Below are 12,883 nucleotides of genomic sequence, written 5' to 3' on the forward strand. Positions count from 1 at the left end.
TCATTTTTTGGTTTTGAAGGACCCCAGGAGTTTTGGCATGAACTTCCCCATCTTCTTGTCTTTGGCGTCTGTCTCACATTCCTCCTCGCTTTGTTCCTCCTTCTTGCAGAAAACCTCGAAGCGGCTGTAGACTCGCTTCTCCTTCCTCATGCTCTCCATCCGCTTCAGAAGAGAATCCCGGTCCTCGGAAGGCTCCCTCTGCAGGCCCCGCTTATGGCTCCCAAAGCTCTCTGACCTGCTGACCCCCGCGTGCCTCTCTTCCCCTCTGCGGTCTAAACTTGTGGCGGACCTGGACAGCTCAGGATTGCTGGCCGCTGGGAGCTGCCTGGCCAACTCTGCCCGGTTCTTCTGGCTGTTGGCCGAAATTTGCTCCAGAATGACCTTTGTGTCGTCCCGGAGGTTGCTGCTGTACAGGACGTTGGCCGTGGCGGAGGGCAGTCGCGGCTGAGGCGCTGGGTTCGCCTTGTAGACAGGCACTGGTGCGGCCAGTTTGGGCGATTTCTCCTCCTCTATAATCTCCTGAGAATCACTCCGGGACATTCGCTTGAGGGCTCCTGCGCTCAGTTTATCTGGCTTCCAGCTCTCCGGGCCTGTTTCTTCGTCTGTTTTTTTCTCAGCTTTGGGATTTAGCAACTGCTTTAGCTTGAGAGATCCTTTCCTAAAAAACTCTCTTGGACTCTGTTCCTGCTTGCAAATTTCTTCGTCGGGCTTACTGAGAGAGCTGTCAGAGCCCTGGTTCTTGGAGGAGATGGTGCTGACTGGGGCTTGTGCTGGCTTCTGGCCTTCAGCTTCAGACCCGTCTCCTCCTTTGAAAGACAAGTTTTCCTCCCTCTCTGGTATGGCAGGTTTCTGAGTTTCTCCCACAAATATTAGGCTCTCCTTCCCTGGAAGGCTGGATTGGTCTACTGGGTAGAATCGAGAAGCAAGCTTATCTGTTTTATTGCTCCCGTGGGCCAGGGGGTCCTTACTAAGCATGTCGGTGGCCGAGGCAAACCCCCTAAATTGCTCCTCCGACTCCGGGTGCAGCTTGTAGGGGCTGAAGGAGTCTTTGGAGTCCTCCCGCACCCGGCTCTCCAGAATCTTGTACTGCACCGACTTGGTGTACTTTTTTTCTGCATTCTGGGATTCTTCCTGGAGAAAGGCAGACATAGCCTTGGTGTGACTGAGGGTGGGGCTTTGCGAGTCTTTGCCCACCGACTTGTACTTTTCCAGCAGCTCGGCCACTTTAGAGACAGTGGTGGCTTTTAGGGTTTCAGTGCCCTTGACTGCCTCGGTGGAGGTCTCCTCTTTTTGTACCATTTGGACTTTCTCAGCGGATGAGTTTGGCTGGTCTAATTTGGCAGCACTAAAAATAAGGGAAGATCTCAGTCGCGAACTCCTCTGGATCAAGGGATTTATTCTGCTCCTGAAGGGATCCTGTTTCACCACCGAGGTTTCTTCTGGCAATCTCTCCGTTCTGGAAATGTCTTTGGCATTTGGAAGTGGAAGCGGAGGTTTGAAAGTGGGGAGGAGGTCGCTGGGATACTTGCTAAAGGGTTCTGGAGAGCTAAGTACCTCGTTATGCATCTCCGACTCGACCGGCATCATCGGAAGGCCTTCCTCTCCCGGGTCAGACTGATACCCGCTGAGGTAGGAGGAAATTCTCCAGTTGCGCAACCCTGCCCTGTTCTCCTGAACCTTCTTGTCTTGCTCTGCCTCCTGGCCCTGGTCGTGCAGGAAAAGCCTCTGCTCCATGCTCTGCTTCTGCGTGGGAGACGTCTGGCACATAAACTTCTGCCCCATGTTCTGCCTTCTGAGCGAGGGAAGACCGAGGAGACCGTTTCCTCCTGGATTCAGGTGGTCAGAGCCGTGTCGCACTTCTTTAGAAGAATTGGAAGGCACATAATCCAGCCGCAGTGGGTACCCATCCTGTGGGAAATTGGATTCCAGTTCTGGACACCTAAATCCATCTGCATAATCTTCTGGTTCATTGAATCCCAGTCTGCTTCCTCGAATTCTTTCAAAAAGCCCCTGGGGCCTGTGAGCCCCGTGGGGATGTTCAAACTGATACTGATAAAACTGATCTTTTTGAAAATGACTGGACTGAATTTTAAAGTCATCCAAATTGTTCATGAACAACTGCTTAGAAAACTGCTTTGTGGACTGAAAGTTCTCAAAGGTGCCTTCCGCGAAGCTGTGCCTTTTAAATGAGTCCATCTCCAGCTGCTTGGAACGGAGGTAGCCCCGAACAGGGTCCACCTGGCAATTCTCCATTTCCATTTTTTTGGAGTACATTCTCATGGCCGAACCCTCTAAGGTGTGACGCAGCATGTCGTCTCTTCTCAAAGAAGACAGGAAATACCTGTCCGGGTCAATCCGGTCCGTGAAAGGCGAGAAAAGGTTGTCCTCTCGGGGGAAAAGCAGGTGCGGCTTCTTTGGAAAGAAGGGCATGTTGTTGCCAAAGGGGGCCATGCTGTAGGGCCCCACCGGAGTTTCTGTCCTCACTAAAACGTTGGACGGAGGAACCAGCGGGTCCGACTGGGCGAAAAGAATGCGGAATTCCTCGTCAAAGCTGGCCACCAGCTCACCCTGGAAGATATGAGCGATGCTCCGGTGGATCTTCTCAAACGACCACATGAAGCTGCAAAGGGAGCAGGAGGAAAATGAGTCTTTGATATGAGCTGCAGCTTCCCCCCCCCACCACACTTCTCCCCCTGCCACGCCCTGAACACCTCCAGGCAGAGATCTCTTCATTTCCATTGCCCATGGGACCTCTGGGGTCGATTGTCAGTTGGACGGTCAGCCACTTTTTTAATCTGATGACCTCGTGGGACCCACGTTCCATGGTCAAGACTTATTTTATCAGCATCTCTTTTGAGAAACTGGGGGGGGGAGGTGTTCTTCTATCCTATAGGTTCTCATTAGGATGCCCACGATTCGCTGGTGTGCAGGCCACCCACCCGCCCACCCGCCCCCTCCCTGCTCACCTGTAGCTGCCACTCAGCACCACCATGCAGTCCACCAGCAAGAACTTCTCCTTCACATGGCCCTTGAAGGACATCCCCGTGCGGCAGTAGTAGGTGGGGCCAGAAACTGTCCGCACACGTAGGAACTGCAAAGGAACCAAGAGGCTAATCAGCAGGTGCCGAGGCCTGGTGAGCTCCTCCGTTTGACATCAAGCCCCCCCCACCCCCCCACCCCCCACTCCGCATTTCCCCTCTTGGCCTTTTGAGCCTCCATCCTGCCCAAGAGGCTCAAGTGGTTTTTCCTCTTGGACCAGAACAGCGTCAGCTGAGTCGGGCTGGGGCTGGAGGGTGAACAGAGACTCCTGCCTGTTCCCGAGAGCCCCTCAGGTTGGATCCTTTCAGCTGGAAACCAAAGACGGCTAGTAGAAGTTTGTGATGTTGTTTCACTTTATGTGAAAAAGTTCCTAACTCTTCCTTATGTTTGGTAAACTTCTTCTCCCTATGAGAAACTTAGTCCTGAAACTGGCACACAGACTGCCAACTGCAAAAGACTTTTCCAGTATGTGCTCAGTATCACAATGTCCATCGGAATGAGACAAGATGTTGCCCTGTGTTCTCAAAACACACTTTCCTACTTTTATCAAATCGTGATTTAATCGATCTGATGTTCTGGGTTCACACAACACAGTGAACCAAACATTACATAGAGCTATATTAGTGCCGATAGTATGCTAGATTAACACTTCATTGGCTGACCTGTGGCCGTCCTGCATTGTACAACATCGCCCGCTGTGAGAGTCGAGGCTCACCGGCTACTGCAGTCAGTCATTGGGCAAAAGGAAGAAATTAGCAGAACAACAGAGGAGTCGGAAGAGGCCTCGGAGGTCTTCCCATCCAGCCTTCTGCTCCAGCAGGAGGCCCTGTGCCGTGTCAGGCAAAAATCAACGAGGCTCCCTCGGCCCCATCAAAGGAGCTGCTCCTTTGGCTCTGCAGCTCTGCCTCCAGCGGGGCCCTACTCACTCGTGCCCGCTGACTGAGGGCTGCCCCCTCAGCTGGCATCTGTCCTGCCCTCCCCAAATCCCTCCAGACCCATTTCCGTGCTCACTTCCACAAAGTTGAGGTTCACTCTGCATTTGGCAGCCATGTCCAGGAAGAGCGGGGCATGCATCTCGTCCAGGAGGATGTAGACGGGAACTCTGCGTGCAGCCGCGTCCAGTACCTCGCTCAAGAGGTCCACATCGGTGAAAATATCCATTACTATAGCAACCACCTGAGGGAGTAGGAAAAAGCCCAGATTAGGACCCTGGACAGAGAGGCCAGCTGTCTCCCGGCTTGGCCTTCCGTTGTGTGACACTCGGTCATCCAGACTTCCTCCGCTCTTGCCTGAGTTAGCCCGCTTTTGACAAGAGGAAGGCGGCGGCAGCCTTTGCCCTGCACCAGCACGAGCTCCCTTTCCCCAGGCCAGACACCCTGAGCCTCGGCCGGCTGGCTGGTCAACCCACAGCACCCGAGGAGGCCCGTCCTCCCTTCCAGGAGTCCCCGGGAACCTCCGTCCGGCTGGTTCGGAGGGGCAGAGCCGAGGCAGGCTGTGTTGCACTGCCCCGCGAACGGCAAGGGCAGCTTTGCTGGGCGTGACGATGCCGTTCTGGGGCAAGTCACCCAAGAGCAACCACAGCAACTGACCAGTCTATTGTCCAGGTTCTGGATATGGGAAGTTAGATTAAACCTTAAGCAAAAGTCACAAGGAGAAAATGTGAAGAAAATGTTTAAGACGTTTAGCTTTGCCCAACCCTTACGAAAGAATTCAACATTTTTGTAATTGTAAATGTAAATTTTGTAAACGTTCTAAACATTGTGCTCTGTGGAGATAATAAGTGTAGTTTTTATACATAATATCATATTACAGGTAATCCTCAATTTACAACAGTTCATTTAGCGACCGTTTGAAGTTACAACAGCACTGAAAAAAGTGATTTATGACTTTTTTCACACTTATGACTATTGCAGCGTCCCCAGGATCACTGATCAAAATTCAGATGCTGGACAACTGACTCATATTTATGACACAGTGCCCTGGGGGGGGGGTGTCACGTGATGCCCTTTTGCGACCTTCTGACAAGCAAAGTCAATGGGGGAAGCTGGATTCACTTAACGGCCGTGATTCTAACTTAACAACTACAGGGATTCACTTTAAAACTATCTCACTTAGTTACAGAAATTTTGGGTCCAATTGTGGTCGAAGGTTGAAGACTGCCTGTATAAATCACTGTTTGATTTTTATTCTCAAAATGTTTCTGAAGCACTAGCTAAGAATTGGAAGTCAATTTATGACTGATCGATAACCACTGATCTTGTAGACATTTTTTTTTAAATTACTTAAGGAAGTCTAAATAAGATGAAACTGTTAAGGGCACAGAAAATCAAAACAATTATTAAATGATTTGGTTTTGCAATGGATGAGTACAGAATTGGATTTTTATTTTTTTTTATGCTTTACATGCAGTCAGCAACGGCCAATAAAACCCCCAAAGATGCTGGCTCCATGTGCCTGTGTCTGGGGAGGGAGGTGGGAAGGGGAACCGCTTCTTAGTTCTTAAAGAGCTTTTCTGGGGTCGCTCCCCAAAAGGGCCGGGCAGGCAGCGTCATTCACACGCAGGGTGTTCAGACTGGCCGCAACTTCCATTCTCTTCTGTTTTATCTAGACCTGAAACTTTCCTGTATTTTTATTTCCCCCCCCCACATTCTTGAAATTATAAGGAATCTTTTAAACATTTGGGAACCCTACTCCTATCCTGAAAATCTTCAAAGAGCATAACACATTTCCTTGGAACAGGAAATACGACTTTTGTGTCATATGCTTCAGTATTTAGAATACATAAAATAGGGACATTTATGATGACACCAGACAAGATTAGACTTTGGGGTGCTTTTCCTTATTTGCCTTTTCTTATGTTTAGATTTATGTTTAGATTTTAGATTTCCACCTGCCCATCTAGCCGTTTGAAAGCATGCAAATGCGAGTAAATAGGTACCACTTCGGTGGGAAGGTCACCGTGTTCTGGGCGCCTTTGGCGTGTAGCCGTGCCGGGCACGTGACCACAGAAATTGTCTTCGGACAACCCTGGCTCCCTTGGCCAAAGGAGGGAGTTGAACACCGCCCCTTAAGGGTCAGACATGACTGGATAGGGGAAGCCTTTGCCTTTTTTATGTTTAGATGGGTTACTAAAATTATGCTTTTATTATTAAATTATTCATTTATTATGTTTTAATTCTTTATAATATAGGGATCACCATACTATGTCTTCATTGTTTTTGTGACATGCATTTTGTAAATTTGTATATTTTTAAATCTGTATATTTTTAATTTCTATTTTTTCTTTTTAAAAAAGGAGCTCAATAGTTCAGTGGCTAAAGTTGTGGAGCTTGTCAAATGGAAAGCTAACAGTCCAGGTTCGAGACCCGAGCACTGCACGACTGGGTGAGCTCCCGTTACTGGCTCCAGCTCCTGCCCAGCAAGCAGTCTGAAAACATGCAAATGCGAGTAAGTAAATAGATACCACTTTGGTGGGAAGGTCACAGCATTTCCTGCGCCTTTAGCATATAGTCATGCTGGACACATGACCGCGGAAGCATCTTAGGACAATGCTGGTTCCCTCAGTTAGGAAACGGTGATGAGTATCGCCCCCTAGAGTCCAACATGACTGGACAGGAGAAATGCTTACCTTTACCTTTTACTTAAAAAAAAAAAATGTATGTGAGCCTGTTTTAACAGTCCCCTCCCCGAATGTTCATTCAGCACAGTGGCCTAACACCCGTGCCCTAGTAAAATTTTGCGCATTAAGGGCATTACTAATAGCACAGTGGCAAGTCACCCTGTATTTCTAACATGCTAAGCATGTGCAACAATGAAACAATTTTGCGCATTACACACATAATCAGTAAACAAATTTCTGAGATTCACATGAGATGGTGACAGTCACTGACTCAGAGTGTTTTCAGGAGAAATTGCACAAATCTGATTATATAGTAATCAGATTCAATCCTTTTTAACAAGTTGAATAGTGATCCATAAATAGGTATTAAAAGAAACAGAAATTTATTTTCTGGCAAAAGGTTGCAAAAAGACTAATTTTTAGGAAATTCAGAGGAATTATTTTCAAAGAAAGAAAATTGAGTGGGATGAAGAGTTCAAGAGGATTCATAAAATCACAGTTGAAAGGATCCTCCAGTCCTTCCCAGGTTGAGTATAGGATCTGCAAAACCATTTTGGACGGATGAACCTCCACCTGCTGTTAGGAGACCTCCACTGAAGGGGCGGGGGAGGCTCTAAATGAGTTGCCTCTTTTCTCAGCCCTCACTTCCAGGAAATCCCTCCCAATGTGGAGACTTAGGAGCCTGGGTGGGTCAGGCTGCGTCCCAATGGAGTGATTCATAATAAAATAACCTGAATGAACTTTCCTGGATGGGGAGGGGTGCAGGGGGCTCATCTGAGCGCAGTCCAAACCCAGAAGTGGAAGTGAAGAGGGGCCGCATAAAAATGGCCCCTGGGTTCCCCCACCATTCAATTGAATCATAGCTTATTTGACTCAGTTTTCTAGGCTTCAGCTCTCTTCTGCACAGCCGACCCGACCAGCGGGACTAGCTTGCGGCTCGGTGTATGTCGTCCCGCAGACAGGGGGGTGCAGGAAAGGGTCAGGGAGGCCGAGAGCAAGTGTGGCCGGTCTCCTTTAGCAGCCCTGGCGGAGCAGGTGGGAGAGGAAAGGGGAGGGACCAGCCACGCCGCAAAGATGGTGCAGTGGGAAAGGGTGGCCAAACATGGTTGGACAGCCATTTGTTCGGGATGGTATAAGGACTCTTGCCCTAGGCAGGGGGTTGGACCAGAAGACCTCCAAGGTCCCTTCCAGCCCTACAATTGTATGATTTTCCTCTATGGTCAAAGGTGCCAGTCTGCAGAGAGACGGAGCCTTGCCCGGAGATGAATGAGAAGGCAAGTGACCTGGATTCCTAACTTCCTAAGTGGAGTGGAGACAAGCAATTCTGGGAGAACATTAGGAAAACGGCCCTCAAGGGCAGAGCGGTTTGACTATAAAGCTGGTGGTGGGCCCTCCCTCACAGAGACTCCTCAAACTGACCTCGGGCGGCGTTTAGGTTTCTTCACTGAGCAGGGTGGGATCCAATGAGATAAATAGCCCCTTCTAACTCTACATCCGTCCATGAATTCAAGGGGAAAACTGCACCATCAACCGAGAGAGAGAGAGAGAGAGAGAGAGACGGCCAAGTCCCTACAGTTAGTTCTTGCATCAGAGGGTTGGAAAGTGATCAGAATAACACCGCTTTTGAAAGAGGGATCTGGTAAATTGTAAGGTCCCAATGGAAACAGGAAGTTAACCCTGGTGTCAGTTGCTTGGGGGGGCGTGGGAGGAACCACCCCCCTTTGCTGGACTCCTGCGTGGAGAAGTGGGCTGAACTGAAATGCTCACTTCCAGCTCCATGGCTCTCCGAAAGCAGGAGAAAACAGGTCAGAATAGAAACACAACTCATACACAAAATTCTGAGGGGAGATCAAGAACTAAAAACGGCCCAAAGACCACTGAAAGAAAAAAAAATCATTATCTGGAGTGGAAAGCCAACTGTCTCACCCACTTCTCTGCTTCTCTCCTAGAACCTCTGACCACCCCCACCCCCCACTGTCTCCCCTGTCTTCCACAACCACAACCTCACAGTTCTGCCTCTCGCTCTCCCACCTGCTGTGCAGCCCGAATCATTCGGCGTGCCTCCTCCTTGATGCTGGGGTTATCCGGGGGTGGGGGCTGTACCAAAGTAGTCACCTCTGTTCCCCGGAACCCAAAGACCATTGGCCAGCCCAGATCCAGCTCTGGAACGGCCAGGTCAGAGTTCATTGGCCAGTAAGTGCCTGAGGAACCGTCCGTGTCCGCGTCCGGCGGGCTGGAGTCCGTGCTGCCGCCTCCCTCCTGAGAGGTGCATTGCGGCTTCTGCAGGTGCTGCGTGATGTGCTCGACCTCCGAGGGGCAGAGGAAATCCGGGGCCGCCTCCTCCGCCAGAAACCGGTGGTAGCTCTCCTTGCCCTCCTCTGCCAGCAAGTCCAGCGCCAGCCGGTAGTACTCCTTGTAGTGGGGCGGCAGGTAGTTGGGATCCAGAGGGTTGTCCCCTTGGGAGGAGCTCTGTGACCGGCGAGCCATGGCAGCAGAAGCCTCTGTGGGGGGGAAAGAAGAGGCCGGTTGGTTGATTCAGTGCGTGTGCCGCCCATCTTGCTCCCCAGAGCGACCCCCAAGGGCTGGGGCAAGCAGCGTCCCTTCGTTCTACTCTGATCACCGGGAGTCCCTCTCTGGAGGGGCATCCCCAACTGGAAAGGCCAGGGCCACCGGCCAGAGAAGCCCGAGTTGGGGGGAGGGCTCTCTGGTTCTGTGGCAAGGCTTTCTGGGCAGGCCCGCACACACTCCCCCCCCCAGCACCCCCAGCGGCCGATCCAGGCGGCTGGAGTGATGCCGTGCAGCAGCAGCTCCAGCAGGGGTCCCGTCAAAGAGGATTTTGCCAGTTGTGCCCTTCGCACCTGCTTTCCTCTCCAGTCACTGGGGCTTCTCTCTGTGCCAGAGATTCAGACAAAAACTCGCCCCCCCCAATGGGAGGGGAAATCATCCCACAGCACCTAGTTTGCACTGGTGGAGCTCAAAGGATATCCCAACGTTTAAGCCAGGCCATTTTGCTTCCTCTGTAGCTCAAACACCACGCTGTGTTTTGCACAGAGGGAGTATATTTGTGGGGGAGTGCTGCCAGGAGGAAGAACAGCCTTCCCAACAGAGAAGGTCTCAAGGGGGATGGGCAAATCCCTGGGCCAGGTGAAAAGTGCCACTGACTAAAGAGCATTGTGCCGTTTTTTGCACCATGGAGAGCTCTCAATTCTGGCAAGCCCCCCAAAACCGGGAGGCAGCAGAGAAACCTTGGGCAGAAGCAAAAACAGCTGTACCACCATCTTGAGGTAAAAGAAAACAGCAGCTGTCAAGCAGGAAAAGGGGGAGTGGGAGGCCTGGAGCTTCCAAGGGCCCTTCTGACCCTCACACACCGCCTCCATTTCCCATGGCACGGCCTGGCAAAGGAGCCCCTTTGAGGGGAAGCGGAACCCAGGACTCTCTCCTGAACAGTAGCAGGATTGTGGGCACTCAACATCTCCGGGGGCCTCCCCCCCTCCCAACTAGGTCCCCTCAATGCTATTCCTGGGTGGTGAATTCAGAAATCCCTCAGGACTGAGGTGGAAGAGGAGACGGGCTGAGACCACAAGGTGGATTATGGTGCCACATTCAGGCAGCTTTGTTAAGTTTAACCATGATTAGAGTTTATTTTGACTGCAGGTGACTCTCAACATCTTCTACAAATCCTACCTGCTTAATTAGCATGGGATTTGATCCACTGTGTAAACCCTGCGCAAAGGGTGACTAGGCCAAGTGTATTGTGTGCTTGTTAGGAAGTCTGTGCAGAAAGAAAAACCAAGCTGCTGCTCGGGGCCAGCTCCCATGTTGCCTGGACCGCTTTGGGAAAACCACAGCCTCTGAGCACAAGCAAGCTGCCCGTACAGCTGCTGGGAAATGGGAACGCCTTGCTGCGCTTGGCTTGGTAGCCTCCCATATTATCACAGCTGTTGCACTGCAGTGTGGTGTGGGGTAGTTGCCAAAGGCTGCAGGGGAGTTACACACAGGAATGTCTCCGTGGTGCAGACAAAGCGGGTGTGCCTCCTCCTGCACCTATACCAGCAGACCAGGGAGCCTGGCAGAGAGAAACATCAGGAAGAAGGAAGGAAGGAGGGAAGGAAGGAAGGAAGGAAGGAAGGCGAAGGCGAAGGCGAAGGCGAAGGCGAAGGCGAAGAAGAAGAAGAAGAAGAAGAAGAAGAAGAAGAAGAAGAAGAAGAAGAAGAAGAAGAAGAAGAAGAAGAAGAAGAAGAAGAAGAAGAAGAAGAAGAAGAAGAAGAAGAAGAAGAAGAAGAAGACCACCACCACCACCACCACCACCACCACCTAGTGGACCATTTGTCTGCCCTCTGAGTTTGTTTTTGACCCACAACCCTCTGCTGGAAGTTGGTTCCAGGCATCCACTACACTTTCTGTGAAGTCAGTTTCCAGCATTACTTCTGAACTTCCCTCCCATCAGTTTGAGATTACTTCCCCATGTTCTTGATTTTTGCTTAATATTGAAAATACTGTCTTCTAGACCCTAATTCACACCCTTAATAGATTTAATGGTTTCAATCACTTCTCTTTCTCTTCTGTCCTCCAGGCTGCACAGATTCAGTTCTTCCCATCTCTCATGGTATGTTTTGTCCCTCGGCCTGTCTCCGGACTCGTTCAGTCTTATCAATATCTTTTTTTAAAGTGGGGTTTCCAGAACTGGACACGGTATTGCAAATGGGACCTGACTAAAGCTCTACACGGTGGGATTAGGACCTCCTCCTTCCTGCTGGGGATCCCCTCTAGTGATGCATCCCAGAATTTGGTTGGCCTTCACAGCTGCCTGGCCACACTGTTTCCCCATTTTGCAGTTGTCTCCTACATCTTCTCCTTCTGTTGTACCCCCAATACTGACCCCTGCCAGAGGATTCTTCCTCGCTCCCCCAAGCGCATGATCTTATATTTAGAAACCTTGAGCTGTATTCTACATTTTTGACCAATTTTCCTCCAATGCCAAATTGTTTTCCATGTTATGAATACCCCCAGGGGCATCAACTCTATTACACACCTTGGTGTCACCAGCAAAAAGACAAACCTTACCTAGCAATCCTTCTATCACTCACAAACACATTGACCAGAACAGGACCCGGGGCTGAGCCTTCTGGTACATCGCCTGTGACTGATCTCTGTTCAGACAGTGGCCCGTTAAGCATCGCACTCTGGGATCTACCTGTGAGTCAACCTCCTAGCCACTGAGCCACCCAGTGATTAAGCCCCAGCCTGCACTGCTAGGACTGGTATGATCCTCCTGCCTGGGTCTGTTAGTGCCATCGACTTCTGAGAAGACTGAGCAGCAAGCTCTGTTGAAATCAGCTCTCTTAAAGTCTAAGTCTAAGATATTCGTTTGATTTTGTTCTGTTGAATTCCAATATGACACCCTCATTCTCCCCCAGACTTCCCACCATTTCAATCCCTTCTATTATTTTATCTCTTGTCAGTAAGAATTAAGCTCAGTGTAGCTGACCTTCTAGTTCCCTTCTCTTTTTTGGGGGGACTGCTGGGTTTGTCAGGAGTCTGTTTGATCTCCCGCCAGGTGTAGAGTTTGTCTCCCAGTTGATGTCAGGATAGTTAAAGTCCCCCATTACTGTTCCAGGCTGCTTCCTGGACACCTTACTTAACTGATTAGCAAAACGTATTTCCTCCGTTTGGTTGAGAGGACTGTGGTTTACATGTATGGCAATGCCATTTCTTTTTCCTTTTATATTAACTCAAATGCATTCAAGGTTTCCATTGTTGGGTGGGGTTGTTTGTTTTTGGTTTTTTTTTACATTTCAGTAAAGGTATAGCTATATTTATATACAATGCAATACCTTTTCTGAGGAGTCCCAAAAGGATGGGAAAGTCCTTCTCTTCTTTTTTTGTGGTGCATTAAAGCATGCACACACACACCCCCAAAAAAGTTTTAGACTTGTAGAAACCAGGCTGGCCCAATCAGCTTTTCAACACCAGGAGAATCCTTGACTTTTCCTCTGTCCTGGGAAGCGGCTTCTACAGCCTTGCACCGTTTCCCGTCTCAGAGATGTCTTCCCATTAGAGATTCTGCGGTTAATGCTGCTGAGGTGAGCCGTGGACAGGAGGTCTCCAGGTTAATCCTATGTGGCATGGAGAAGACCCTTCATTTGAATGGCCAGGTCTCTTCCTGTCTCTGTCCAAAATCTCCTCCCTGCCCACTTTCTCCAAACCACGCTCTTCGGCCTTTCT

The 12,883-nt window shown here is 50.1% G+C and overlaps 1 protein-coding gene across 1 annotated transcript; it reads right to left on the reverse strand.

Moving 5' to 3' along the window:
• On the reverse strand, nucleotides 1-9,145 carry FAM83H (family with sequence similarity 83 member H). The gene is made up of 4 exons (XM_015817114.1): nucleotides 8,690-9,145; nucleotides 4,051-4,215; nucleotides 2,967-3,091; nucleotides 1-2,620 (listed from the first exon to the last, which is right to left on the reverse strand). Exons 1-4 carry the CDS (start codon nucleotides 9,143-9,145, stop codon nucleotides 1-3), a joined length of 3,366 nt encoding a protein of 1,121 aa, XP_015672600.1.
• Between the last annotated feature and the right edge of the window lie 3,738 nt (nucleotides 9,146-12,883).

Source organism: Protobothrops mucrosquamatus, unplaced genomic scaffold (assembly GCF_001527695.2).
Source record: "Protobothrops mucrosquamatus isolate PMUCROS unplaced genomic scaffold, P.Mucros_1.0 scaffold553, whole genome shotgun sequence".
Classification (NCBI taxonomy): Eukaryota; Metazoa; Chordata; class Lepidosauria; order Squamata; family Viperidae; genus Protobothrops; species Protobothrops mucrosquamatus.

Excerpts from the sequence above, each read along its gene's own strand:
- FAM83H (XM_015817114.1), bottom strand. The coding sequence starts at position 9,145 with ATGGCTCGCCGGTCACAGAGCTCCTCCCAAGGGGACAACCCTCTGGAT. Across the intron at positions 4,216-8,689 it reads TGATTCGGGCTGCACAGCAG|GTGGTTGCTATAGTAATGGA; the intron begins GTGGGAGAGCGA and ends CTACTCCCTCAG. Across the intron at positions 2,621-2,966 it reads GTGCTGAGTGGCAGCTACAG|CTTCATGTGGTCGTTTGAGA; the intron begins GTGAGCAGGGAG and ends CTCCCTTTGCAG.